The 25,960-nt window shown below is 39.2% G+C and overlaps 1 protein-coding gene and 1 long non-coding RNA gene across 2 annotated transcripts; one reads left to right on the top strand and one right to left on the bottom strand.

Annotated features, from left to right (window-relative positions):
- Nucleotides 1–3,778: 3,778 nt before the first annotated feature.
- Nucleotides 3,779–4,564, bottom strand: LOC144706848 (uncharacterized). The gene is made up of 3 exons (XR_013582330.1): nt 4,457–4,564; nt 4,256–4,362; nt 3,779–4,066 (listed from the first exon to the last, which is right to left on the bottom strand). It is a non-coding gene; the product is annotated as an uncharacterized LOC144706848 (long non-coding RNA).
- Nucleotides 4,565–5,339: 775 nt separating this feature from the next.
- LOC144706331 (ABC transporter G family member 15-like) lies at nt 5,340–10,229 on the top strand. Its single transcript, XM_078579234.1, has 8 exons — nt 5,340–5,742; nt 5,816–5,895; nt 6,248–6,697; nt 8,175–8,303; nt 8,381–8,512; nt 8,602–9,159; nt 9,242–9,349; nt 9,802–10,229. The coding sequence occupies exons 1-8, from the start codon at nt 5,466–5,468 to the stop codon at nt 10,102–10,104; spliced, it is 2,037 nt and encodes a 678-aa protein (XP_078435360.1). The 5' UTR covers nt 5,340–5,465; the 3' UTR covers nt 10,105–10,229.
- The last annotated feature ends 15,731 nt before the right edge of the window (nt 10,230–25,960 follow it).

Genomic DNA, 25,960 nt, shown 5'->3' with positions numbered 1-25,960 from the left:
CCCTCCTGATGCAATCATAATAATGAAACAACAATTGTTAATAATTAGCATGGATCATCAAGATGCAAATGCGGAGAAAAAGTTACTGAGATATCATTGAGATGAAAATAAGGATAAACACTAAAACAACTCAACATGACCCCATCTGAGGAACCTATAAATCATGCCTTTTCAATTGTTTTGAAGGTATGTGAATTTTTTTTGTCTTTATCTTCTCAAATAGTCAACTGATCATGTTTATCACGGCCTAAGAACTCAACAAATTTTAGGGTTGAGCATATATGCCAATAATATAGCCATTAAATATTATCATTAAAAACATTTTTATGGGTACCGAGTAAAGAGTCATAATATCATGGTATAATTGCAAAGGATACAAGATCCTTACATAAAATTATGGATTTCAAATAATATTATTAAATGATATGATATTGTGATGGGTGATGTGATATCATCTCTAAACCTAGTATTACAACAATAAAACTCAAATAATATTAAATGATGTGATATTGTGACGGGTGAAAAAAAATATTTTTAGGCCACTAAATTACCAGGGCAAGAGGTGTGTGATTTAGAGGTGCCTATTATGGTCACCAAATAACTTCATGTTTCCAACATCCATATTTATCTTATTTCAGGGTGAGCCACTTCATTCTTGCAATTTGTAATCTCAAAATTTCAGGGTAAATAGTGATATAAATCTCAATATATTTCATTCTAATGAAATAAGATTGTTATTTATGGTTTTTAGTACCTGAAGATCTCAAAAAATTATAATAATCATGTTTCATGTCTATAGTTCCGTTGATGTATTCCTATCTGTTTTTACTCCCTCTTCTATAGTTAGAGGCTATATACTTATGTTCAGTTTTTTGCTCAGAGAATATTAGTTTTGTGCCAGTCCATGAGATGGCATTGGATGGACCATGTAACACTTCAGAATATGTTAGTACAAATATTGGATGGATCCTATCCAAGGAATTACAGATGGTTATATTTCATTTCAACCAAGAACTTCACATATTTGATAATAAATGCTCCAAGGGACAAACCCATGATTCCAACGTATGATTACCTTTTAGGAATAATAAGCCTATGATCTTTAGGCTCCATGATTAGTCCTAATAGTAACTATGAACTACAAAATGTCACAAAGGCTGCTCTAAAGACCAATAAAACATATCGTTTATTAGCTATACATGATATTTTATCGTTGATGTGAATGTGGATCAAGGAAACCATAAAATATTCCCAATAACGAGATCTTAGGCCTATTCCCAGCATTCAATGTTAACAATGAATGGAGATTTCGGGGAAAATTGGGAGCAAATATATATGTTATTGTTTTATTTAAGTAAAAAGATAATTTCAAATATACCACTCTGCATCTCAGAATTTTTTAGTATGGGGTAAATCAGCAACCAACTGACCTAGTGATGTTACACGATGTGCCGGGATCGAGCGACTCGTGTTACACCACAAGGGAGGGCAGCTAATCTGTAGAGTGCCATGCCCGGGGCGGCCACATTGGCAAAGGTGGCGGGTGAGTGTCGGCTATAGCTTGCTATAGGCAAACAAAGGTAGGCGTTGGTGGCGTTAGCGACGGCTGTTCTTCCTGCGGAAGGATGTACTTCGCGGTGGTAAATTGGCAGCGGCAGGTCGTCCGACAAACATCTCCCTTGAAAGCTATTCTAGCAAATAGTATTAGCGGAGGATGGGGGCGGCGCAAAGCGCGATGAGCATAGGGCGGCTATGACAGCAGGCACAAGGCAGCTGTATCGGCGATGCATCAGACTACAACGATGACAATGTCAGGCATCGCTGCGGCGACGTCGGTTGTGAGTGATAACTAAGGCTATCTATAGGGGAACATAGATAGGCATTGGTGGCAACGGTGGCGGCTGTTCTTCCTGCCACGGAATGTACTTTGCAGTGGTGAATTGGCGGCGGGGGGCGGTCTGGCAAGCGTCTCCCTAGAGGCTACTCTGGTATCGGCAAATCGTAAGCGGGCCTAGGTGTGGTTGTGGTACAGCAGGTGCGGCGGCGTGGCGTTGCTGGTAGGCGCGGTGGCGCGGTGTCGCTGGTAGGTGCGGTGGCATGGCGTCACTGGTAGGTGCGACGGCGCATGTAGGCGTGGCGGCACAGGTAGGCACAACGGCGCGGGTAAGCGCAGCGATGGGCTCGGTGGCAAGCACGGTGGCAAAGGTGGCAGCCAGCGCAGGTAGGCGTGGCGACAGGCGCGGGTAGGCGTGGGTAGGCGCGGCGACATGCTCAATGGCGAGCGCGGTGGCAAGGGTGGCGGCGAGCACAAATAGGCGCGGCAGCAGGCGGGGGCATGCGCGGCGGCGGTGGCGATGCCGGGCGCGGTGATGGGACGTGGCGGCGGGCCCGGTAGCAGAGCGATGGGTCTTCGTCATTAGATGAATGATAATTGATTTAATTTTATATTTAGATTAAATAAAATAAATACACGTCTAGGTTTATACAATATTTATCCCATTTCGGATTTAACCAAAACAAATCCAATATTAAACATCAGAAAAACTCAAAAAAATTCTGTCATGACGAGGGCCTCCTCAAATGAAGGTTTCTTTCTAAAAAAATGGTATAAGAATGAAGGTTGTGTGAGGTGAGTTTCTCTTTCCTTTCTAGAATCATTTATATAATGAAAGGTATGCCAACCAAATAAAATAATAATAATAAATACAATATTTCACTTTTTAATTCCTATGAAATGTCACTGTAGACACATCTGGGACAAGATCTGTAGAAACGTTTTGCAACAAACATTCGAAGCATAATATACTTGAAGTTAAGAACCATAACATGAATAAAATATTTTTATTTTGCTTTTAGTGTTTGAGAGTACTGAGATGACTTGTTCTAATAAGATTGTCATGAATATTGTATAATTCATTCTTCTACGAACTACTAATAATTAATCTCTCTGTGCAATGATTAATCTAGCAGAACATGCCATCATTAAATCTTATAGAGCTCTGAAATTTTTTATACATTAAAAGTCTAAACTTTAGAACTATGGTTATTTGCCAGTTATACCTACTTGGTGTCATGAGGTTCACCTACAGTGCATGATCATCTGGGTGGGGCACTGCACGGTTCGGGGTGGCTTTCATCTCTGTCCCACAACCTATTTATTTGGGTCACCTAAAACTGTATGGTCGAAGAATATATGAGAAAAAAATCATAAAATGAAAATCTAGTACATTTGTCCCGTCGTCCTCCAATGACTGCAGATGGACAGTTTATTCATCCTGGAATGAAAAAAGCCGTCCCGTCCTTGTGGCAGACAAATTTGGATCTAGTCCTGTTCGCTTCCATAAAATTTATATTCACCCATATGTTCTCTGATTTGACACAGTCCATGAGTTTCTAGAAAACACGTACATTCTAAAAAATGGGTTCAATTGATGTAATTAACATACAAGACCCAGCACCCCCTCCAGCCAATACGAGATAGACGCACACACACTATGAGATTGATGCCTACCATCCGTTCCTTGATGTGTGTTATTGTGGGTCAGATCATTCGCGATGAGATTAAAAATCTGAAGATAACTCCAGAGGAATCAGACGTTACATAATAAATTAAAGTTCTTGGAGAATTAGAAATAAGCCATACCTTCGATTGATCTCACTATGTTCACAGAATTTGGAATCTAAATAGAGGCTCTTGACCTTTAAACTATACTTTAACTTGGGTAGTTTACTGACCCTACGCCCCCCACGGCACGTCTCTTTTAAAGTTAGAAAAACGTCAATTCATGGACTTTTCTTAGCGCAAGATTAAAACCAAACTCAAAAGTTCAAAACCAATCCTAACTTGCCATGTTATGTGCTCGGATTATTTGTGCGGTCAAATCTCCGCTTCCTCGGTAGCTGGAGAGCCTACCTCACTGACCTTGCGCATCAAAATAGATCAAGATAGTCAACTCGGTGGTCCTGGGAGGCAATTTTTCATCCGTTTTCTCCTGTGCAACCACGTTCAGGTATTTTCCCCTCCATGAAGTTTCCTCTTTCTCTTGCTGTCTTAGTCGCTTTAAATCTAGTCAAAAGACATCATTAAAGAGCGGCTATAAATTTCCCATCTCCAAAGCTACCATTAAAAAAATCTCCAGACATCTACAGTGAGTGAAGGGCGATTTACTGCCAAATATGGACTTCTATCTTAAAGTGATGGGAGCCCGTATTTAACGCTAATACTTCGCAAATCTACGTCTTGATAAATTCGTACCTAAAACCACCTTTCCGCAGTAATGGTGGCATGTGGAGCGATTCGCATTGGGGTCCTGCAAAGATGGGCCTCTCGTGTTAACCTGCGCATGTCGAGCCTGCGGGCACCTGCCGAGAATTGAATGAGAGAGAGAGTGTAGACTTGAAGAGATGCACAAAACGATATAGAAAGCAGATTTAGGGTGGGAAAATAAAAGAAAACCTGTAAAATTTGGGAAGTCAGGTGAGCCTGTGAGGGGAAGAAGTCGGTCGATGAATAAGTAAATTGATGGAAGGATAATCGTCGACCGTTCGATGGATAGAAAGATATAAAGACGACAGTTAAATGATACGCTGATAGAGGCGTACGCACATAGAATGTATAGATATTCGGATGACAGATAAATGGGTCCATACTCCAAAGAGTAGATACATATTAAATGAAATAATGACGTCAATATACACAAATAAAGTTTTCTGATTATAAATAAATGGGTCGATAATTGATGGGCAGGTGGGCTGATATACAGGTATATACAGATTGATAAATTTATAGATATCTAAAGAAATGACAATAAATGGCTTCATACTCCATCATATATCTATATATAATAGTAAAGATTGAGTACATGTATATTCGGATGATGAATAAAAGGGCACATACATCATAGAGAGGTAGTGACATGGTTATATTTAGGTAATAAATACAAATGATAGATAAAGTGAGATTTCGGATAAGAGATAAGTGGGTCCGTAATCGATGAACTACATAGGTATAGATGACCGTTAAGAGATTAAGGGATGAGAAAAATGTACAGACGAAGTACAAAAATATTCGGATGATAAATAAATGGGTCCATAGACGGGTAGAAAGATAAAACGGCGGGGAAAAATGAATCGCTGTGCGAGAGACAAACAGATAGATTCGAGGCGACCGGTCAAGGTGTTGTTGAAGGATAGAGACGTGGACGTCTTGGGGAATGAGAGATTGACGGCTCGGCCGTCCGAGCATTAACTGAGCGCGGCGTTGGTCTCTCTGGTAGTTGATGCAAGAGTAAGTGGCCGGCTTCAGCGACGAAAATAAATACATCCCCGGCCACGGTAGTTTTCGAAGTGTCGTCTGTCAAGGGCAAGAGGTTCACCCTTAAAATCCCGGCCGACCTTCCCTTGCCCGGTTACCCGTTGCCTCCTATTAATACAATGTTACGGAGGCAGTAACGGTGAGGTTAGTCATGCCGAGCGGAGGAACGGTAGCGGCGATGGAGGTAGACGGTGGCGCCGCCGCAAGCCTTGTGGGGGCGCCGTGGTCGTCGTTCCGTCGGACGTGGACCGACGGAACGGGGTTCTTGGTTTGGCAAGATCTCACGGCGGTGCTGCCGACGTACGCGGCGGATCAGCCGTTGAGGAAGTTGCTTAATGGGCTTAGTGGGTACGCCGTGCCTGGACGAATCCTCGCGATCATGGGGCCTTCTGGCTCTGGGAAGTCCACGCTTCTTGACTCCCTCTCCGGTAAGATCGCTGCCGGCGATGGTTGTTTATGTTTGGTGTTCGTGTTGGTTTATTAGTATGAGCTGAATCGCAGGTAGGCTGAGTAGCAATGTTCTCCTCACCGGGAATATTCTCTTGAACGGAAGACAGAGGAGGATGGACTACGGTGTCGTGGTACTGCTCTTAATGCAGTGTTCATGTGAAACTTCTTTTCTTCTCGATCTTCGTATTATCGTTACTATTATTCTATCTTCTTCTCCTTTCTTTTTCTTCTTCTGGCTTCGTGTTATTCTGTTTGCTTTCCTCGTTTAATTTCTTCTTCTTCCTCTTCTTTTAGATTCCACTTCTTCTACTTGCTTTTTCAAGCTTCTGGTCCTTGTCCCTATTCTCCTACTAGACTCTTCTTCTTCTTCTTCTTCGTCTTCGTTATCTTTTAGATTCTCATAGATTGTTTTTCCTTTTTCCTCTCTTCTTCTAAATCCGTATTCTTCATCTATGATTTTTTTCCTATGGCGGTTGATAATAGGCATACGTGACGCAAGAGAACGTGTTCCTGGGAACGCTGACGGCACGCGAGACGGTGGCCTATTCCGCCAGGCTAAGGGTCCCGGCGAAGGACGTCAAGGCGCTGGTAGAGAGCACGCTGGAGGAGATGGGTCTGGTAGACTGCGCGGACCATCCAATTGGCAACTGGCATCTCCGAGGAATAAGCGGAGGTGAGAAGAAACGCCTTGCCATAGCTCTCGAGATTCTCACTGGACCGCCCCTCCTCTTCCTCGACGAGCCCACCACCGGCCTCGACAGCGCGTCCGCCTACTTCGTCGCGCTTACGCTGCGCCAGATGGCTCGCGATGGCCGCACCGTCGTCGCGTCGATTCACCAGCCCAGCAGCGAAGTTTTTGCGCTATTCGATGATCTCTGCCTCCTCTCCAGCGGCGAGCCCGTCTACTTCGGTGACGCCAAGGTCGCCACAGAGGTACGCCGTATCCGTCATTATTCCTTATCTCCTTGCGAACGAAAGAAACCCATCACTGGTTCCGGTTTTTACTCCGAACTCCGTTCCCGCAATCCATTTTACTGCCCGTCATCAATTCTGAGCTCAGAACCCCTCGTCGGGTACCCGTTCTTTTGTCATCAAGCTCCGCTGCAAATTCCGATACTCTATTTTACCGTCGTCTCTCTTCCCATTCCGTTAGCCGGAACCGTAATGAAACAAGCTCCAACTCAGATTCATCACTGTATTTTACAGTCATCCTATTGTGATTTCCTCATCGGTTACGTCCAACTCTCGGACGGGAACGAGACGAAACGACAAGCTCTTCAACGGATGAATGGACGGAAGACCCGTTCAGTCCCGTTCTGTCCGTCCTGCACGGACTGCAGCTGATCTAATAAATAGCCTTAAATTACTGTCTTTTACTGGTGCGCATGAATCCTGCGCCTACTTGTGGGTATCGGCATCTGTTCCGACTCTGCTCGTTTCGAGGCGAACGAACGAACGAACGACGTTTACTGCGTGGGCGAGATCTATCTTTTGGAGGAGATAGATGATTGGCCCTGCAGACGGGTGCAATTAAAACTGCCCGCCGAATTCAGGGGGACGATAGTCATTTAATGAGTACATCGACTTGCTCTTCAAAGAAGCGCCTCTCCACGATCTTCGTCTTGACCGCTGTTTTATTAACTTATCTTAGAAAAAATCTGTAGGTAGAAATCTGTCGTTATCCCTTTTTTTTCTTCGCTGTTCTTTAAGTTCATCATCTCGCTCTTCAAATAAGTGCACTACACGATGTTCGTTTTGACCGCTATTGTATTATTTTATTTTGCAATCTATCGCTATCCCTTTTTTCTACGCATTTCCTCAAGTTCATCTACTTGGCTCTCAATGCATCGTTATCTGTGTGATACTCGTCTTGACTGCCATTCTTCAATTACTAGTTTTATTATATGTTTGAAATAACTTGTAGTAAGTAATCTATCGTTATCCATCATTTTTTCAACGTATTTTTCAAACTCTACGCTGTTGTGGCGGTGTTTTTGATTTGACCTCTAGGGTTTTCAGAGCGCTGACCAAGTACTCTCTGTAATGGGTCGGCCATATCGCTATTGCATTTAAAGTTGAAGTTCCCTATCTTACTTGGCAGATAGAATAGATAGTAGGCCTATATTCTGACGCCGCCACAGTTGTGGACAGCATGCGACTATATTCGTATAGTTATTCCTTATTCAGTTTCGTCTCCATGAATGTTTGTTAGTCTTTCCTTTAACACCAAAACTTGCGTGTGAGAACTGAGAAACGACAACTTAACTACGGTAATGGACGGTTTGGTGGCTCTTAATAGTCCAACATAAATAAAGACAATGAAAGTTTTTTTTTTACCTGTGGTAATGTGATTCAGTTCTTCGGGCGTATTTGTGATGTACTAATCTAGGTTGTTGTTCAACGACCGCAGTTTTTTGCCCAAGTAGGATTTCGCTGCCCCAGCAGAAGGAACCCGTCCGACCACTTCCTTCGCTGCGTTAACTCCGACTTCGACCACGTAAATGCTACGCTCAAAGGTTCCCTCCAGATACGCAATAGGGTACGCGCTCTTTCACGATTTTATTTTCTGTCTCCTCTTTTAGTTCTTTTTGATGATTTCTTTCTTACGTGTTCTAGGAGGTGGGAATCTCAGCTGATCCTCTGACCAACTTGAGCACAACAGAGATCAAGGCGATGCTTATCAGCCGATTCAAAACATCAGAGTACGCTAAGATTGTCCAAGAACGAATCGAAGAAATCTCGGCCATCGTGAGAATTATTCTGCCCATCAATATTCATCTAATAATCATCTTGGTGAGATATTCTGAGTGGGGGTAACATTCATTATCTCGTCGCAGAGAGGCCTGCCATTGGACCCTGTCAAGGGAAGCCAGGCAAGCTGGTTCAGGCAACTCTCTACGTTAACGAGACGATCTACTGTGAACATGGTGAGAGATTTCGGCTACTACTGGTTGAGGATCATCGTCTACATTATCGTCTCCATCTGTGTGGGAACGATCTTCTTCGACGTCGGTTCCAGCTACACTTCCATCATGGCGAGAGCGGCTTGTGGTGGTTTCATCTCTGGCTTTATGACATTCATGTCCATAGGAGGATTCCCATCGTTCATTGAGGAAATGAAGGTGTTCTATTACGAGCGGAGCAACGGGCACTACGGCGTCGCTGTCTACATCCTCTCTAATTTTCTTTCATCCTTCCCTTTCTTGTTCGTCATGTGCCTCTGCACAGCAGCCATCACGTACAACATGGCAAAGTTTCGGCCGGGTTTCGTGTACTGGGCTTATTCTGCGTTGGTTCTTCTATCCAGCATTGCCTCAATCGAGAGCCTTATGATGATCATTGCAGCCATTGTGCCCAACTTTGTGATGGGCATCGTCACCGGAGCTGGTATCATGGTAATGAAGAGTCTTGAGTTTTTTCTACGACAAATTTATCATGAGGCTGACACTTACCTTGGTCTGTTCTTCCTCTTTACAGGGAATAATGATGATGACGTCAGGTTTCTTCAGGTTGCTTCGTGACCTTCCAAAACCTGTCTGGAGATATCCCATGTCGTACATCAGCTACGGCTCTTGGGCGCTACAGGTATTTATGATATTTTCTCGTGTTATTATGCAATTTATTTACAGTATCTTGTCTACTCTCAGCGTATGTAGTTCAGAGATGGATGTATAAATGCATTTAAATTCTGTCCATCCTTTAGAAACTGAATGACATCCTAGGTTTTTGGATTATGTAAACATTACTATCCTTGGTTTACAAATACATGATGATTCTTCTAAGCGAAGGGAGAAACATAATCTACTGAAACCTGATGTTTAATGCCCTGAATTCGGGGAAAAACATTATCTTTTGATTAAGTCCATCCCATTAACGTGTTATGTCTCATTTATCGTGCCGAACACTTGATTAATTCACTGTTGCTGCGTGCAATTATAATTGGAGTTGAAGTTACTAGGGCTTAACCTTTTTTGCTCTACCTAATGGTTAAATACATTGCATTAAGTTTAACTGATCAGTTTACGTTGATTCTGTAGGGCGGATACAAGAACGATTTAATTGGGATGGAATTTCAACCATTGGAAGAAGGACGTCCGAGAATGACCGGTGCAGAAGCCCTCGAGGTTCTGTATGGGATAGACACTAGGCGTTCAAAATGGTGGGATTTAGCGGCAATCGTCCTCCTGGTCGTAGTCTACCGTATCATTTTCTTCCTTGTAGTGAAATTCAATGAGAAGGCGTCTCCTTTGTTACGACAAATGTATAACAGAGCAACTGTCCACCGGCTGAAGAGGAGATCGTCGTTCTTTAAGAAGAGTACTTTGATCAGCTCAAGGTAAATTGTTTGAGCTTACGCAACAAGCGGCCATATAACTGTGTGATGAATATAACTGTAAAGCCTTGAACGTAATAATACTGGGTATGTAATTGAGTTGATAAAATACTTTTTGATGCATTTTTTCCAGACATACGCGCCACAAATTTGATTTCGATCTTATAGCTTTAAAGCTTTTTGATGTAATTTGCCGTTGTCTGTCATGTTCGTGTTGGCGTGTGACTGTAGAGAAGGTTACAGCAATGATGACTGATGTATACATTAAGAGAAAAAGTTGAAAAATGTGATTACCAAATGAACAACCGGTGGTGGATGTAATGACACATCACACCTGTAATGCCCAGCGACTATCACACAAACTTTAGTACGGGTTTGTTCAAGCTATTATTATTCATATCATCCTACGGGAGATGAGCACTTTTAGTTTCGTTTTCCAAGTACTCCGCTTAGATTTTATTATTGAAACAGTTTGGTTGGTGCATTAATCAGTTTATACCATGCATCTCGATTATTAACAGATGTTTGTCCATTAAGGAAAGATTCCTCATGAAGATTAATTCTTAATAGAACCTCAAAAGTTAAGAAAATTATGCTGTTTTTGACGAAATGGAGATAATATTACGGTTTTTCTGTATTAACTAAAGTTGGAGTTATCACGAAACGACTCTAGTCAATGCATTTAATTTCCCAATTTATTTCAAAATACTGTGGGGTCACAATTTCAATATGAATAAATTCAGGATTTAAAAATTTTAATATAGTTTGACCAAATAGTATTTAGAACGTGCATTCGAAAGATAAAAATCAAATTTTCATTGGAATTTTGAGATTCGAAATCTAAATACTGTTAGATACTCTTATTTGTAAAGATTATTCTGGGATTAGTTGGGCAAACTTTTTTACCCAATCAGAGTCGCTTCGATTTTTACATTTCATCAGAAAGAGAAAAAAACCTGTTCATGTTGGAATCTTCTCCGTCTTATCAACATGTAGGTCAACTGTGACCACACCTCATTGATCATTAATGTTAGCTTACAAGGCAAGGGAACAAGTGGGCCTTATAACAGTATCCAATTGAGAGTCCTGAGCCCACCGTACCGTTAATGTGAGCGATTGAGGACAGCTCGTAGGCAAAGTGGGAACAAGTCGGCCTTAAAACACTTTCCTGCACGAGGACTTGATTCAAGTGCTTACAAATTTAATTTCAATCTTATAGCTTCAATTATATATTTCGATGGATTAATTCTATCACTAGACAAGTATTTAATAAACAAATGCCTGCACATTTCAAGTGTATACTCATTTTTTTATTGATTGGATCAATAATAACCACAATCTTTGAAAATGTAATGAAGGATATCGTTAATCCCCTGATTATTAATATTTAAGATGCTTTTAAAGATTAATGTCAATTCCTCAATTAATTATGCCTGCCAAAGCGGTCCCGGCTAACAGAGCCACATCCTCTTCCACTAGGCTGTTGTCTCCTTGCGAGGGAATCCAATCAAGGATTGCAATAGTTTTTCGTCATGTGGTTTATTTTTTACTTCTTGGAGAGGCTGGGCAGTCGAACAAACAACTATTGAAGCCCATCTGTCAGGGATCATGACTCATTACCTAACATATTTTAATACTCTCTTTTAAACGTGTCTGGCACCGGACAATGCCCTTAGAAAGATCTATGACACTGCTCTGCCCAGAGTGAAACATCATACAGTTTGTTTAGAAAAAGGACAATATGTGCTATCTGGCCTATTTCTACTGGATTCTATCCCCCCATCACGTTTCTTGAGGTCTGCTATCTTCTCCGAGCCTTAAGTCTTCTGAAGCCTAAAGCACCTTCATCTATGTCTATCATTACAAGGGACAACCTTCTTCCTCAGGATTCTATGAAAATATTTAAAAACTCTTCAATTTCAAGACACCCAACCCCAATCAGTAGGTGAATTTTTTTTCAAGATTATATCTCTATCTGGTTAGGCGAAGCCAAAATCTTATGAGGGAGAGAGAGAGAGAGAGAGAGAGAGAGAGAGAGAGAGAGAGAGAGAGAGAGAGAGAGAGAGAGAGAGAGAGAGAGAGAGAGAGAGAGAGAGAGAGAGAGAGAGAGAGAGAGAGAGAGAGAGAGAGAGAGAGAGAGAGAGAGAGATCATGCATCCATAATATCTGTCCTAGATGTTTCAAAACCCATGATGTTGAATTGCAAATGCTTTGACCATCTATAAGGCTAATTCTAGACCACGTTTTACTCTCTCAGCTATATAATTCTTAATCAGAAAATTGAGATCCACACCTATTTTGGAGTTCACAGAGAATATTCGGGGAATCAGAAACATAATCATCATTGGATGAATTTAAGGTCAATCCTCCCTATAATACAGACATCATGTCAATTTTTTGTGAGGTTACTTTTAAGTCTCAAAAAGGTTATTTTTAAATTTAAAGTCAAGATCGATATTCTTTTAAATCTACCCTGTAGACAACTACAAAAAAAAAATATTGTGTGATTTAATCAAGGGTTCATAGTTCTAACTTTGAACCTTATAAAAAACCATCAACTCGAACACCATCCAATTTATACTCATAAATATATAGCTAGACCAAATTTCATAGTAAATGTGGTTTTCAAATACATATATATAAATAATAGTTGGTTAAAGCTGATACCTAGCTGTTGCCCGAGGCATGTGACAATGCAGTTAAGAGGGTAACATATTTTGAAAACTACTATAATATAAATATGTGTCGTAGAATCATATTGTTACATTCTATGATGATGAATATACAAAACCAAATTATTTATTATTTATCCATACGATTTTGGAGTTTTATATTTGTAAAATTTTATATGTAGATGCCATGTCAACTTATATTTATTCGTTGGATACTAATAAAGTTGCTTACACATAAAATTCATATTCACGTCAAGCTATAAAATATTTTTATCTCATTTATGTTATATATTTTATATATGATAATTTAAATTAGATTAATCCATGTATCAACATTTAATAAATTTGAAGTCACTTTACAGAAAATGAAAATTATCATGTTGATGAGTCCAAGGTCATCCACTCAATGTATAGGCTTTAAATCATTTTGATGTAATTTTGTACATATAAATAACCAGGGTTGAAATGAGAAGTGATCCAAACTTAAAATTCAAAAAAATATGGAGATTAGAGGTCTTTTAATTACCATAAAATTTAAAGCTTTATAACCATAAAGGTTTAGTTTTATGGTTATTTCATAATGAATAAAAACCAAAAAATTCTAAAAATTTCTAACAGTTCAAAATGGCTAATAATCTCTCAAGGGAAACTATAATATTTAAATTTATTAAAGTTTTGATATTAATTAAATTCATTAGACATATATTTCATCATCTAAGAATAATATAAAATGAGAAAAACATATTAACTGACTAATGATAATGAATGGCATATAAATAGATATTATGAATCCCATATTTTAGTTACATAAGATGCTAAAAATTTCACTTTCCTCTTATTTGGAACTCAGTAGTATATAATGTGATTAGAATATGACGTACATGATACCTTAATTTCTGAAATTGTTGCCGTATTTTTGAAAGATCATCTAGTTTTTTTATGCATTGGTCTGTAGGAAAATACTAAAATGATTTCAGGTATATTTTATTTGAATTTCAGTTGACTTCCTCAATTTTCATTTAATATTTTCCTTATTGCCATAATTATTTATACGGATTATATTTTGAATATATTTGTGTATTTTGTTTTATGGAAGGATTTTTTAATAGAGTTCCATAAAATGATATCAGAGTTTCATGCAAACAATTAGAGACCATCTTGGGGTTTTGTGATGTTCCTAAAATCCTCTATCCACATTTGCAATTTATCAATTCAAAATTTTAAGTTTTGATTAACATTTGCCTCCTAACATAATTCCCAAATGGTGCGATGATATTTGAGTCCGTACATGATATGTGGCTAAATTTTTATTTGAATTTTATTTTAAATCGGTTGGCATCAATTTTTAAATTAAATGGTTCATATAGTCTGAAACATGATTATATTAGGCACCGTCACTACCATATGGAAATACTACATGTTTTATGCCGTTCGAATAAGGATTTATAAGGAACACATTTCCTCAAGGAAACAATGTGATAAAATATGCATGATACCTCAAGCATGATATCAATTTTATGAATATTGAAGAAGATTCAATTAAATTATTAACAAAAAATAGATTATTTATATTTTTGTTCTTGGTTTGTGTGGCCTGATGTGGATGGATTGGGTGGGAAAGGGAGGGGGATTGCTTGATGCAGATGGAATTATTTAAAGCCTGAAAGCCAGTTACATATCTAACAATACACGTCCCCCTAACACATTTATTAATACATATATTGATTACTATGCACTAAGAATGGTTCTAATGAAGTAACATTAAATCCACGCATAAGTAAATTGATTATTAATCTCTATAGACGTATCCCATATATTCCAATTCATAAGATATTTAAGAAGGACAATTAAATATGGTGTGGAAGGTAGATCTTAGTAACATTAATGTGAAGAAACTAAATATAGATACTGGAATCACTTAAGGTAAAGCGTTGTCTAAATTGATATGTGTGAGTATCTGGATGGTTTTATACCTAACTATCAAGCTGGCTGGGTCAAGTCACAATTGTGTAATCGCTCCTTAGACTTTAAACACCAAAGATATTGCATATAGATTGTTTATGTTTTGAATATGGTCTAGAAATACCTTTGAAAATTAAAAACATTTGGGGTGTTTCTTGATATTTTTTAAATTTAGAAATCCAAAAATATATTTATATAAAATTTACATTTAATTAATATATACAAAATAAGTTTCTCAACATGGAGGGATGAGTCTAGTTTCTTAGTTTTTATTGGCCTCTAAATGATAAAATAGGTTTTAAAATGAAAAATATATACATTAGGATTTTGTGTTACATTATTTTTTTCTATATAATTTTTATTTGTTGCATAAATGGAGGACTATGCTTCAATATGTTTTAAAATAATGTTTCCTAAGTTTAATAATATTTTAAATTGAAAAATAATACATCACTAAAAGCTTTTGTTTGTGTTATGAGTGGCGTCAGGTGGGAAGAGGCATAGATTGGTTATCTGCAGTGTGCAGAAGTGGGTGTGATGGCGCGTCACCACCGGACGTCATCGAGCCAGCAGCAGAGGAGCAGCAGGACTTCCCCGACCCAGCACCCGAGGAGCCGGCACTACCCAGCTCGCCACCGAGACGAGTCCAGCCACCACGACGAGCCGCCGCAGCAACACGGGATCCCGCATTCCGTTACTCGGCATGACGCGGACGCCGACCACCGGAGCACACCGACACCTTCGGTTACCTTATTCTATAGCTTTTCGGTTTTATCGTGTTGTCGTGTAGCGGGGAAGGATCCATATGAGGAACTCTTTCTCCTTTTTATGTTGGGCCTGACAAGCCCGTTTTCATTATTTCCTTTCCTTTCCTTGTTTTGTTTTGTTGTTTTTGGACTTAAGGAAGGGCCTATCTTCACCCATATATAAGGGGAAGAGGTGGGCGCTTCCCCTCACTTGACCTAAATTTTTGAAGAATGGTATTTTGAGAAGAAGGGTCAGGTCGTGGAGAAGAATAGAAGAAAGAAGAAGAAGAGGAGAAGGAAGAAGAAGAAGGGAGGAGGAGGAGCAAGGGAGAGGGAAAGAGGAAGCGCCGCGCCATGCCGCCGCGCGCGCGCGACGCGCGCGCCGCACCGCGCGCGCGCCGCACAAGACCAACCGCGCGCCGCCGCCACGCCGATCGCGCCCACCGCCGTCGACCACGCCTCCTGCATCGCTCGCGCTGACTGCGCACAACCGCTCCTCCGCTCCAGTCAACCTCCGGCGCACCCGCAACTCCTCTCCGGAACCAGTTGGTGCGAAAATCCCGTCGCCAGCGCGACGAAGGTACCCTGCTTTCCCTAGCCTCTTTACGTCATTTATTTCCGTCAGTATTCTTTCGTATTGCCTCCACCGCGCTCGGGTTAGATAGGTGAGTGGGACAGATTGAGGGAGTGACGAAACAAAGACGAGCGTCGTACCTGTCCGTGCGAGTGGGACGCCCGGCGTGTGAGCATTCCAGTGGGAGTTACCCCATTCGACGGCGGCGGCGCCCTCGACCCACCTCGGGCGACTTGGAGGCTGGTCCGACCCAGCTTGGCGACCCGTCCCGCTCCGGGTTGGCTCTCATAGCTTGTCGGCGCATTGCACGTACCGTTGTAGAACCATCGTCCTCGTTATCGTCATACATGTATTTCTGTTCTCCGCATATCCATCGGTTGACGTCGTGGACGTAACCCGATTAGTTAGCGATACGACACCGAGTTCCTTCCTTCGGTGACGGTCGGACGCCGTTGAGACGACGTCCGGCATCAGGGTGTTAGATCATGGGGAATGTAATGAAAGACTGATCCTTGTGACCTCTTTCCGACTTGGCCAAAATGGCCACAATATAGCAAAGCTTGGAGAGATTTCTCTCCATAAAGTTTCAGGAAAGTGGTCGCACTTGAAGAGGATGGAGGACACAGTGTGTGGCTTTTCATGAAGCTTATGCCAGTAGGGGTTGGTTAGTTTACCTCTATGGCAGAAGATATGGGAATGATGAACCAATGGAGGATATCGAGCACGAAGAGGAAGAATTGGGAGATTTTTAATGAATATTCAGAGAGACATACTATGTATATAGATGAACGTAACAACGATATATTATAATATTCTAGTGAGAAAACAGTTCTAATCTAGGGGAATAGAGCAAGAAAGTGGAGGAAAATCAAGGAAATGGATGAAGAAGAATAGGAATAGATAAGAGCTAACTCCTAGGGTTTTAATTTTTATCACGCTTGGTCTCAATCTCTCTTCCTAAACTAGGATCCTTAAATTTCACCAGGCTCAATCATTTTTTACGGAACGAAGAGGGTGAACAAAGAGGGAATACTTTAAAAGAATAACTTGAAATTTGGAGATCAGTGTCTTTGTGGCCAGCTTTTTCTAGAGCACGTCCATAATAAGGAAACGGGGGGGGGGGGAGAAGATGCTTTTCCTTGATTTCTTTCCTTCTTACCCCTTTTTTAAAGGAATGCTTCACTTGAATTTCATATGCTCCTTTTCACTATGCAGTTGAGGGGTTAGTGAATAGAAGCCAGACACACCCCCACACCACTCTAGCTGCTCCCTTGAAGTACCAAACCAAAATTTATCTTTTATGACCTGATAGCCAAATGAGTCAGCTTTAAATTCCCAGTGAGTGGTGTAGTACTGATGAGCTCAAATTATGGGTATTTTTACTGGTTATTGACTGGTCAATCGTGTGAGGATTTGAGCTTATGCAACAATATTTTTTAACCTCACAGCCTTAGGGCGAGTAAGGTGTCGATCCACAGGGAGAATATAAAACAACAGTAGTTCCTTTTCAATGCAGTTTAATTTATCAGATTTCTGTATCAATCCTAACAATCAGAGAAATTATCTTCAGTAGAATTCAGGGAATTTCTTCAGGAGAGATATGTAAAGTAATTTCTCAGTAGACTAATGAACTCTGTTTCAGGATTGGCTTAAGGGAGCTAACACCTAAAGGGTGTTTCTTCCTTCACAGGCTTAAGCCTGTGGTTTTGGCAAACTACCAAACACCCTGCGCGCGTGCACATGGGGTCAACTTGCGCGTGGCGTTGACGGCGCGCGGGCGTGGCCTGCGCGCGGCAAATGCTGTGCGCGGCAATTGCTGCGCGCGGTGTTGGCCTGCGCTGCTGTGCGCGCTGCTGGCTGGCCTGGCTGCGTGGCTTTGCTGCTGGCCAAAGGCGACGGCTTGCTGCGCGCGCGCTTTGCTGCGCTGCGTGGCTTTGGCTGCGCGCGGCTGTGCTGCGCCCGGCCTGGCTGCGCGCGGCTTTGGTTGCGCGCGGCTGTGCTGCGCGCGGCCTTGCTGTGCGGCTTGGCTGGGCGCGGCGTTGCTGCACACGGCTGTGCGGTGTGCAGCTAGGCTGCACGAAGCTGCGGTTGAAGGGGCAAAACTTGAACTGGGTGTGATGAATGGATAGTCGATTTGAAGAGAAACGAAGAGAGAATGGAATTGAACAAACTATAAACTTGAAATCAAACCAAAACGAGGAACAATTTCAGTTGGAATTGTTGGAAGATCACTGGTGAGAATCTTCCAACCCAACCTAGATTGTCTAATAGAGAGAGAATTACACAGTTTCTGAAACTTGGGAAATCACTCCAACCTTGTGTCATGATCCTTGCGGCGAGGTGGAGGTCGTCTAGCCCAAACTACTCCTCAGCTTGCTCCTTCTCTCTAGCTCCAATGCTCATCAGCTCTTGGAGGGTGCAGAACTCTTCTTCTCCAGGCCCTAGCCTGTTCAGGTGGAAATTCTGGACAACCTCAAAATGAACTCTCAAGAGAGTATTTATAGGTTTCTCTTAACACATGCCCCGGGGGCATTTTCGGAATTTTCTTCTTCTTGAATTTTTGCCAACTCCTCTTGATTCTTGTCGTCCTCCTTTGGTTGTCTTAACCTGTTTCTGAACTTACTAACCAAAAAATGTCAAATATAATCCACTTGATTCGAAGAATCAAGTGGGGTTAGTAATTTTATAAAATAATGCATATGTATGACAACTCACATGAATTAACTAAATATTCTTGATGCTTTGATACTTAAAAGTCTAAATATTTGATGACTTATTGAGAGTCATCAAGTACACCTTGAATTATCCCATTTAATTCGTGTAATTATTCATGCATAATGCTAAAAAAATATTTATTAGTTATAAACCTCTTGATTTGATAGAAGTCAACTATGTTTAGTGAAAAATGTCCTCATTATGAGAGAATGATATGAATATAAAAATTAAGGAGTATTCAAATTATTTAGTTAATAACATGAAAAATTAATGGTATAGATGCCTAAATCTTATAAAATGCATGGAAATTTATGGATATTTATCACTCTTAATTTGGGGTTGGAAATATGGTTAGCTTAGATACAACGAAAAGTGCATGGAAAGGATTGTGTGATAAACATAGAATCACCTGCCTTTTGTATAATAGGAGAATGATTCATGGCAATGTGATGCAATAAAGTCTTTGCAAAGGTAAGGTTAACATCCGAGGACATGTTCTACTATGATTTCCCAATGTATCAGTCTTAATTAGTGAAAATTTGATCATACCCTAGGTTATTTTTGGAGTCTCATGAAGATGAAGCACTGTATTTTTAGGTTAACTGATGACAAAAAGATCCCATTAAAGGGCTGATAAACCTATCATGCGTTCTAGGGCATACAATGTAGCTTGGCGCCTCACAGGTTGGTAACTCTACCTGTCGCAACATATGTATATTTGATATATTTAATTAATTAGGTGATCCAATTAATGGTTGTTGGGTCATGGAGTCATCAAATAGACTGGTACATGGGCCTAGAGGCGGACATGCATAAGGTTTATTGGAAGTTGGATGATATACTTAAAGTACGTGGGTTTTTATGAACAATGCCCATAAGCTGAAAAATCCAAGAAGGAAGGCTAAAACCAAAATTTCCCTTGCCAACATTTCCATAGGCCCCTTTCTTGTCTCTTTCTGATACTGCACTGATTTATGGTCATGGTTATCTAGTAGGAGATGAGGAGATTCGGTGTGCCACTAATGGTGTGGATACATCGTGAGGTCAGAATCTATGTGGTTTGAACTGATTTGAGGAACAAAAGGCTAACAGATTCAATTCTACATAAGATAATTTGGTTAGAGTGGGGAACAAAATTTATGAGAAGGCCAGGGCTGTCCTTGGAGTTTTTAGAGTTTTATGTATCTTTCCAGAAGTAGTATCTTTTCGGTTTCATGGCCCAGATCAATCATCAATGTTTTCATTTTTTTTAAAAGGTCTTTTAATTTTCTGCTTCTGTTTTGATGCAGGAATCATATTTTAATAATTGAAAAATACCACAAAACCTAGCAGACAGTACTTGGAAGACATATAATACTCAAAATCCAAGGATAGCCCTGGCCTTCTCATTTCTTATTCCATACTCTAAACCATGTGTTTTTTTAAAGTCACTATACCATAATGATATTTTTCCTCTATTAAAGCCTTAGAAAATTTCCCCAATGTTCTCATCATACTGTGCCATTGATAATACCATATATTTGTTTGATTATTTATTATAAACATGCACTGAATCAGGATAAATACATTTGACTTTTAAACATAAAAATTTCATGCAGATTGTTGTTTAAGAGTCCCTTAAACATAGAAATTTCTATCATTTCATGTAGATTGTTGATGCTTAATCATATTTTCTCTACTCCACAATTTATGTGATATTTTGTATAATTATGGACTAACTACATTTGACTTACTAGGCCAAGTACAAGAATATATAAATTTTCTTGAATTTCATTAAATGCAAGGAAATAAGTAACCTTTATGTAATTTATCATGATTTGTTTTAGGAAAAAATGACTGAGAAGATTGATGGGATTAAGGATGATATCAAGGCTACACAAAAGATGACTCATCCTAGTGTATTTTGTGCCACTCATCCTAGTGGCGATCTAGGCTGCTATTCCCCGCACCCGGTGCCGCTTGTGATCACGCGTGTGTGCCCACCACCTTGTGTTGCCTAGTCGTGGTTGCTCTGCCACACCCGCGCCTGTGCTGTGCTGCCACTGCCGTTGCTGCAATTGGTGGCCGCGTAGTGCCACATCCTGCGCCACCCTGTGGCCATTGACGTCTCTTCTCTCTTTGCCCTCGGCTATCTCCTGTGTCCCGCTCTAGCGTCGCGACATCGCCACATGTGGTGCCCCGCCGTGCTCGCCTTCAGCACATCTCCTCTTATCAGCGCGCACTGGCCCGTGCACTCACTGATTCTCCGACGACTTTGATGCCATCAATGAGGTACGCCGTACTCCTTGCTCGTCTATTATATTGCTTTCTACATTATACTTTCAACTGCACTCCATCGTGCTCGGGTTAGACTAGGTGAAAGAAATTATCAAGAAAAATACGTCACGAGTGATTCCCTAGGTACAGGTTGAGTCTGTTTGTTATGTGCGAGCCCCTATGGAATTCTTCTGTTTGGCTCCGTAGTCACCGTCGTTGCTCTGACGAGGTTCAGAAGGTCATCGTCATCATCCTCGGTCACCCGCCCCAGAGCTCAGAACTCGTCAACTTCCTCGCAAGTCGGACCTGCACGTACACTCATCTAGGTTTCATCGCATCACGTAGTTACGTTCACTTAGTGAAATTGCCCGTCGAACGACGCCATCGACGATGTCCGACATCACTTAAGGGACTCAGTCCCCTATTTTGAGTTCAAGTACACTGACATATCCTCAGAGTTGGCATGCATGCTTCTATGCAAGAATGTCACCTAATTTGGGGCCTTATACCAGGACATATCAGCATCTTCATTCACCTGATCATTGATCTCTCGGGTGTTAGAATGACTCCCACACCTAATACCAAAAAACTAGTATTCTAATGCAGTATGTGGGCCTTCTTGGTATGTTAATTTATGCACATCACCTAGAGGATATGGGGGAATAACACGCCTCCCTATGAAAGGTTTATTTCATACTAGTTGGTCGTGCCCAATCATGTTCCTTCATTTAAAGTTTTGTATGGGGCCATGTGAAAGAGTTTTGCGTTGATTTCCAAAGTTTTACAAAAGATATAAATAAATACCAGAGTAATACCACATGACATTTAAAAATAAAACATCAATTTAATGGTAAATGAAACATAAACATTTATGTGAATATTATTTACACAAGGAAAGTGCACAAACATTTATGTAAACAATCAAGTATAACATGCTTAAAAAATATGGAAAAAAATAAAATTTAAATGAGAGATGTGAATATTAAGAATATAATATTTCAAAATAGTAAAATACCTTTTTAACACATGATGTAATTTAAATGCAAATAGTGTCTTAAAGATTCCATTAGTTTCCTTAAAGTTCACTTGATGTCTTTAATACATGTTTTAAACCTTTTTTAGGATGGAGTCAATTATTTTTGTTATTTACATATGTGTACAATCTCATTTGAAAAAGGGACCTCCATAAATTTGAAACATAGTACTCCTATGTAAGAAGTGATAACACACTTATTGTTAGGCTTATATAATTAGATTTAGAAATGTATTCCAAACGTTCTTGATTATTGCCTTTCCAGATTTTATTCTTCCAATTGGAATACCAATAAAAAGCTAATCATCATCCGAGAATTACAAAATCAAGAATTATGCTATAAACAATCCTCTACTTCAGAAATAGTTAATAGGAATTATAATGAATCCCCCCTTAGACTTTACTATTATATGAATATATTACTTTCAGTTGTGATCTAAAACAAACATTATTGGGATTAAGGAGCTTTGAAGAGCTTAATCTCTTTAGATAAATAAAATAATAAGTTTATGCTTCACATTCATCAAACCTTAGAATTGAGGAAGTTGTATTTTGAACAGTAAAAAATGCAAGTACATGATAAAGTCCTCGAAATAATTTTTTTGAGTAAAATAAAATTATAATGGAACAAAAAACACAGTTTTTATTAGATATGGACACTGTGTTTACAAAAGCTGATATATATAGGGAATGGATAAGTTTTAGTGGCCAAAGATGTTTAAAATTGTGCTTTTTTGAAGTATGATCGTGTTGTTGAAACTAAAGGGTTGGATTTAGTTTTACCTTTTAGGGTCCTTTTACATTTTTTCTTACCTCAAAGATATTCTGGACATAATTGTTTACCCTGGGTTGGGGAGACAAAAACTGTATATTTAGCATATACTGATTTAGTTGACCCCTAATAATTTTACAAAAATTCTAATTGGAAATTGTTTTCACATCTTGGTGCTGGATGTATTCCCAAGCTAAGTGAAAATCTCTCCACCCAAAACTTTATCTTGGTGTTAGAGACTGTGTATTTAGCATATAGGGGTTTAGTTGACCCCTAATAATTTTACAAAAAATCTAACTGAAAATTCTTTTCACATCTTGGTGCTGGATGTATTCCCAAAGCTTAGTGAAAATTTCAGCACTTTTCTCTACACATGACGTGTTTTTCATTGTGGAGGCTGTCTCCACAGAGTAAATGTGGAGACTAAAAGGATTTTAAAAATGGTAATCAGGGGAAGATGAGATATTTTTATAAAATAAGAACTATTTTGAGATGATAATGATGATAAGGCATAATGTTTACACATGATAATTTGGTGCGTTGGATGCCGATGAGTTAGAAAGATATGGTTGGATGTATGCTGAATCAGCATACATCATCATCCACTGTTTAGGGGGTTAGCATGATGGCGAAAAGACATTGGTGCTGACATCAACTGTCAACATCTACTGTCAATGTCAACCGTTTAGAGCATTCCGTCTACACAACATTATTTCCAACCAAAATGGAAACCATTAACATCATTGGTGACATCAGAGTTAACGAGTGTCAATGACGTTGATAATGACATTGATGGGCACAGAACCCTAGTAGAGGGAAAAGGAACTGAGAGAGTTACAACTTTCATTTTTAAAGCACACTTTTCTACTTTTTTCTTCAGTCCCTATAAAAATGGAGCGAGCAGAGTCCTCCAGTCTGTTAGAAGGAGTTATCTACGAGGATATCCTCAACAAGGCATTTCACAAGTTTAACCTGAAATACAGAAGACATTTGTAGCCATTAACTAGGAACTAGGAACATCAGAAGGTACGATGTTCCTAGTTCACCAGCAAGAAGTTGATTTTAGTCAATTATATTTTATCAATATTTTAGTTGATTTCCACAACATGTGATCACATTGACTTCTCTTTCCCTCATATATCTGATGGATCATAAATTGGGTAATGAACAGAGGGTGTTCATTATTTTTGAACCATATGAATAGCCTTTCACAGTGAAACAATACAAATAGTGGAGATGTTAGAAATAGTTCACATACTTCACTTTCGGAGACTAATTATATTCCACCTACAAAGTTTATCTTTGAAGAACAGGTGTCAAAATCAACATTTTATAACTAAAATGTGATTGTCGACCTAATGCCAACTTAAACAGATTAGTATGATGTACAAATTTTACAACAGGAAAAATTTTGGCACACGGTTAGTGGTGCTGGAAAATTTTAGTTCTGGGTATCTCTCAAAAGGATAAACTGCCCAAGAAATAAGAGAAAAATGTAGAAACTGAGATTGAACACAATAACCTGTTTTAAAACAAGTTAGGGTCTGAGATAGTGTACTTCATTTTTCACCAAATCAATGGATTTTGATGGTTACTCAGAATATGACACCCCTCAAAACAGGTGAAGTGGGCCTAATTCAAAAAACCAATACAATAAGGCTGTCACGAATGCATTGTGAACTTGTTCAAGAATAATTTACACAGAGATCAGTATCAATAGAATAAAAAAACAACTTTTCTGAATATTAAAATTTTCTTGTCTTGTCAGAAGAGTCCTCCAAAATAGTCTGGTCTTGGATAAGATAATTTTTGATATATTTCAATCTGAACAGAAAAAAGAGGTTAGGCTCATCACATTTAAATATATGGAAGTCCCATAAATTCAAAAATGAAGTGTATGAGCCAAATGAATTGAAAGGTTCATGTTTGGTTCGAGAAGAGATAATGTAAGTTATGAAATTAAAGTTAATTTAATCTAATTTCATTTAATGATCTTTTACATAATCGAAAACACAGGATCTTGGGTACTATTCTAAATTCAGACATAAACATAAAAAGCTAAAAGTTAGAGATCTGAAATCTCATGATCTTGGTTGTGATCACATTCTCATCCATTGTACAATAGGGATGTGGGTTTTGAATAAGGAATCAGATCCACAAAAACTCATATTTTGACTTGGACTTCATTATTGGTTTAGTTTGGGTTTTAAATCCACCTTGAATGTTTGAGCTTGTCTTATGGACCAGATCATGGCAAAGGCTTCTCCTTTTTGTCTCATTTTCATTCAAAATTTAACATTTTAATTAATTAAATCCTACATCTAAAAAAATACACAACAGTAAGAATAATCTACGTGATTCCAAATAATCAAGTGGGATTAGTCTCATAATCCAATACAGTAAATATGTAAGGACTCATTATGTAATTCGGGTTTTGTATTATTATCATTAATAATGGAATTTAATATATAGAACTAAAAATAAATGACTAAATATGAGATTCATAAATACCTAGATTATTAATATGGATAAATATCAAGAAATATTCATAAATATTATTTAACAGCAATAGAGATTCATCAATTCGAGATAAAAATATATAATTATTACTATCTATGTGATTTTAAAAAATATTTATAATTTTTTCTTGAGATATCATGTGCAGGAGTCAGGAAAAAAATAGTTTTCTAAAATTCAAAGGAATGTTTGATATGGATAAGGAGCTGAAGGAGCACAAGGGGGCTCAATGAGAGAGAGAGAGGGAGATGGCCACTTTCCCAACTAAAGCTGAATCTTCAGCTCCAGGGAAAGCACAAAATTCAAACCTTGAGGTCGACTGATACGAAAGGAGAAATGAAAGTACATGAACAGAAAATAGGGAAAATGAGAGGGTAACTTAATTACCAAGCTCTAGGTCAAAATATTCGTATTTTCTCTCTCATTCTTGATTTTACCCCAGTTTCTTGACAGAAATAAAAATCATTTTCCAGGATCGAGTATTTTCACCTGGTTGAAGAAAGAACATGATATTTTTCTTGAGCACATCAAAACGCCATAATCTGGGTGGAATATATATATAGATATATATATTCTTTTATGCTTATAACCTTTTAATCATGTTTTTAATTTCATA

The sequence above is a fragment of the Wolffia australiana genome, chromosome 8 (assembly GCF_029677425.1).
Source record: "Wolffia australiana isolate 7733 chromosome 8, ASM2967742v1".
NCBI lineage: Eukaryota > Viridiplantae > Streptophyta > Magnoliopsida > Alismatales > Araceae > Wolffia > Wolffia australiana.
The sequence above is the reverse complement of the archived record's forward strand: the minus strand, read 5'-3'. Positions and strand labels throughout refer to the sequence as shown.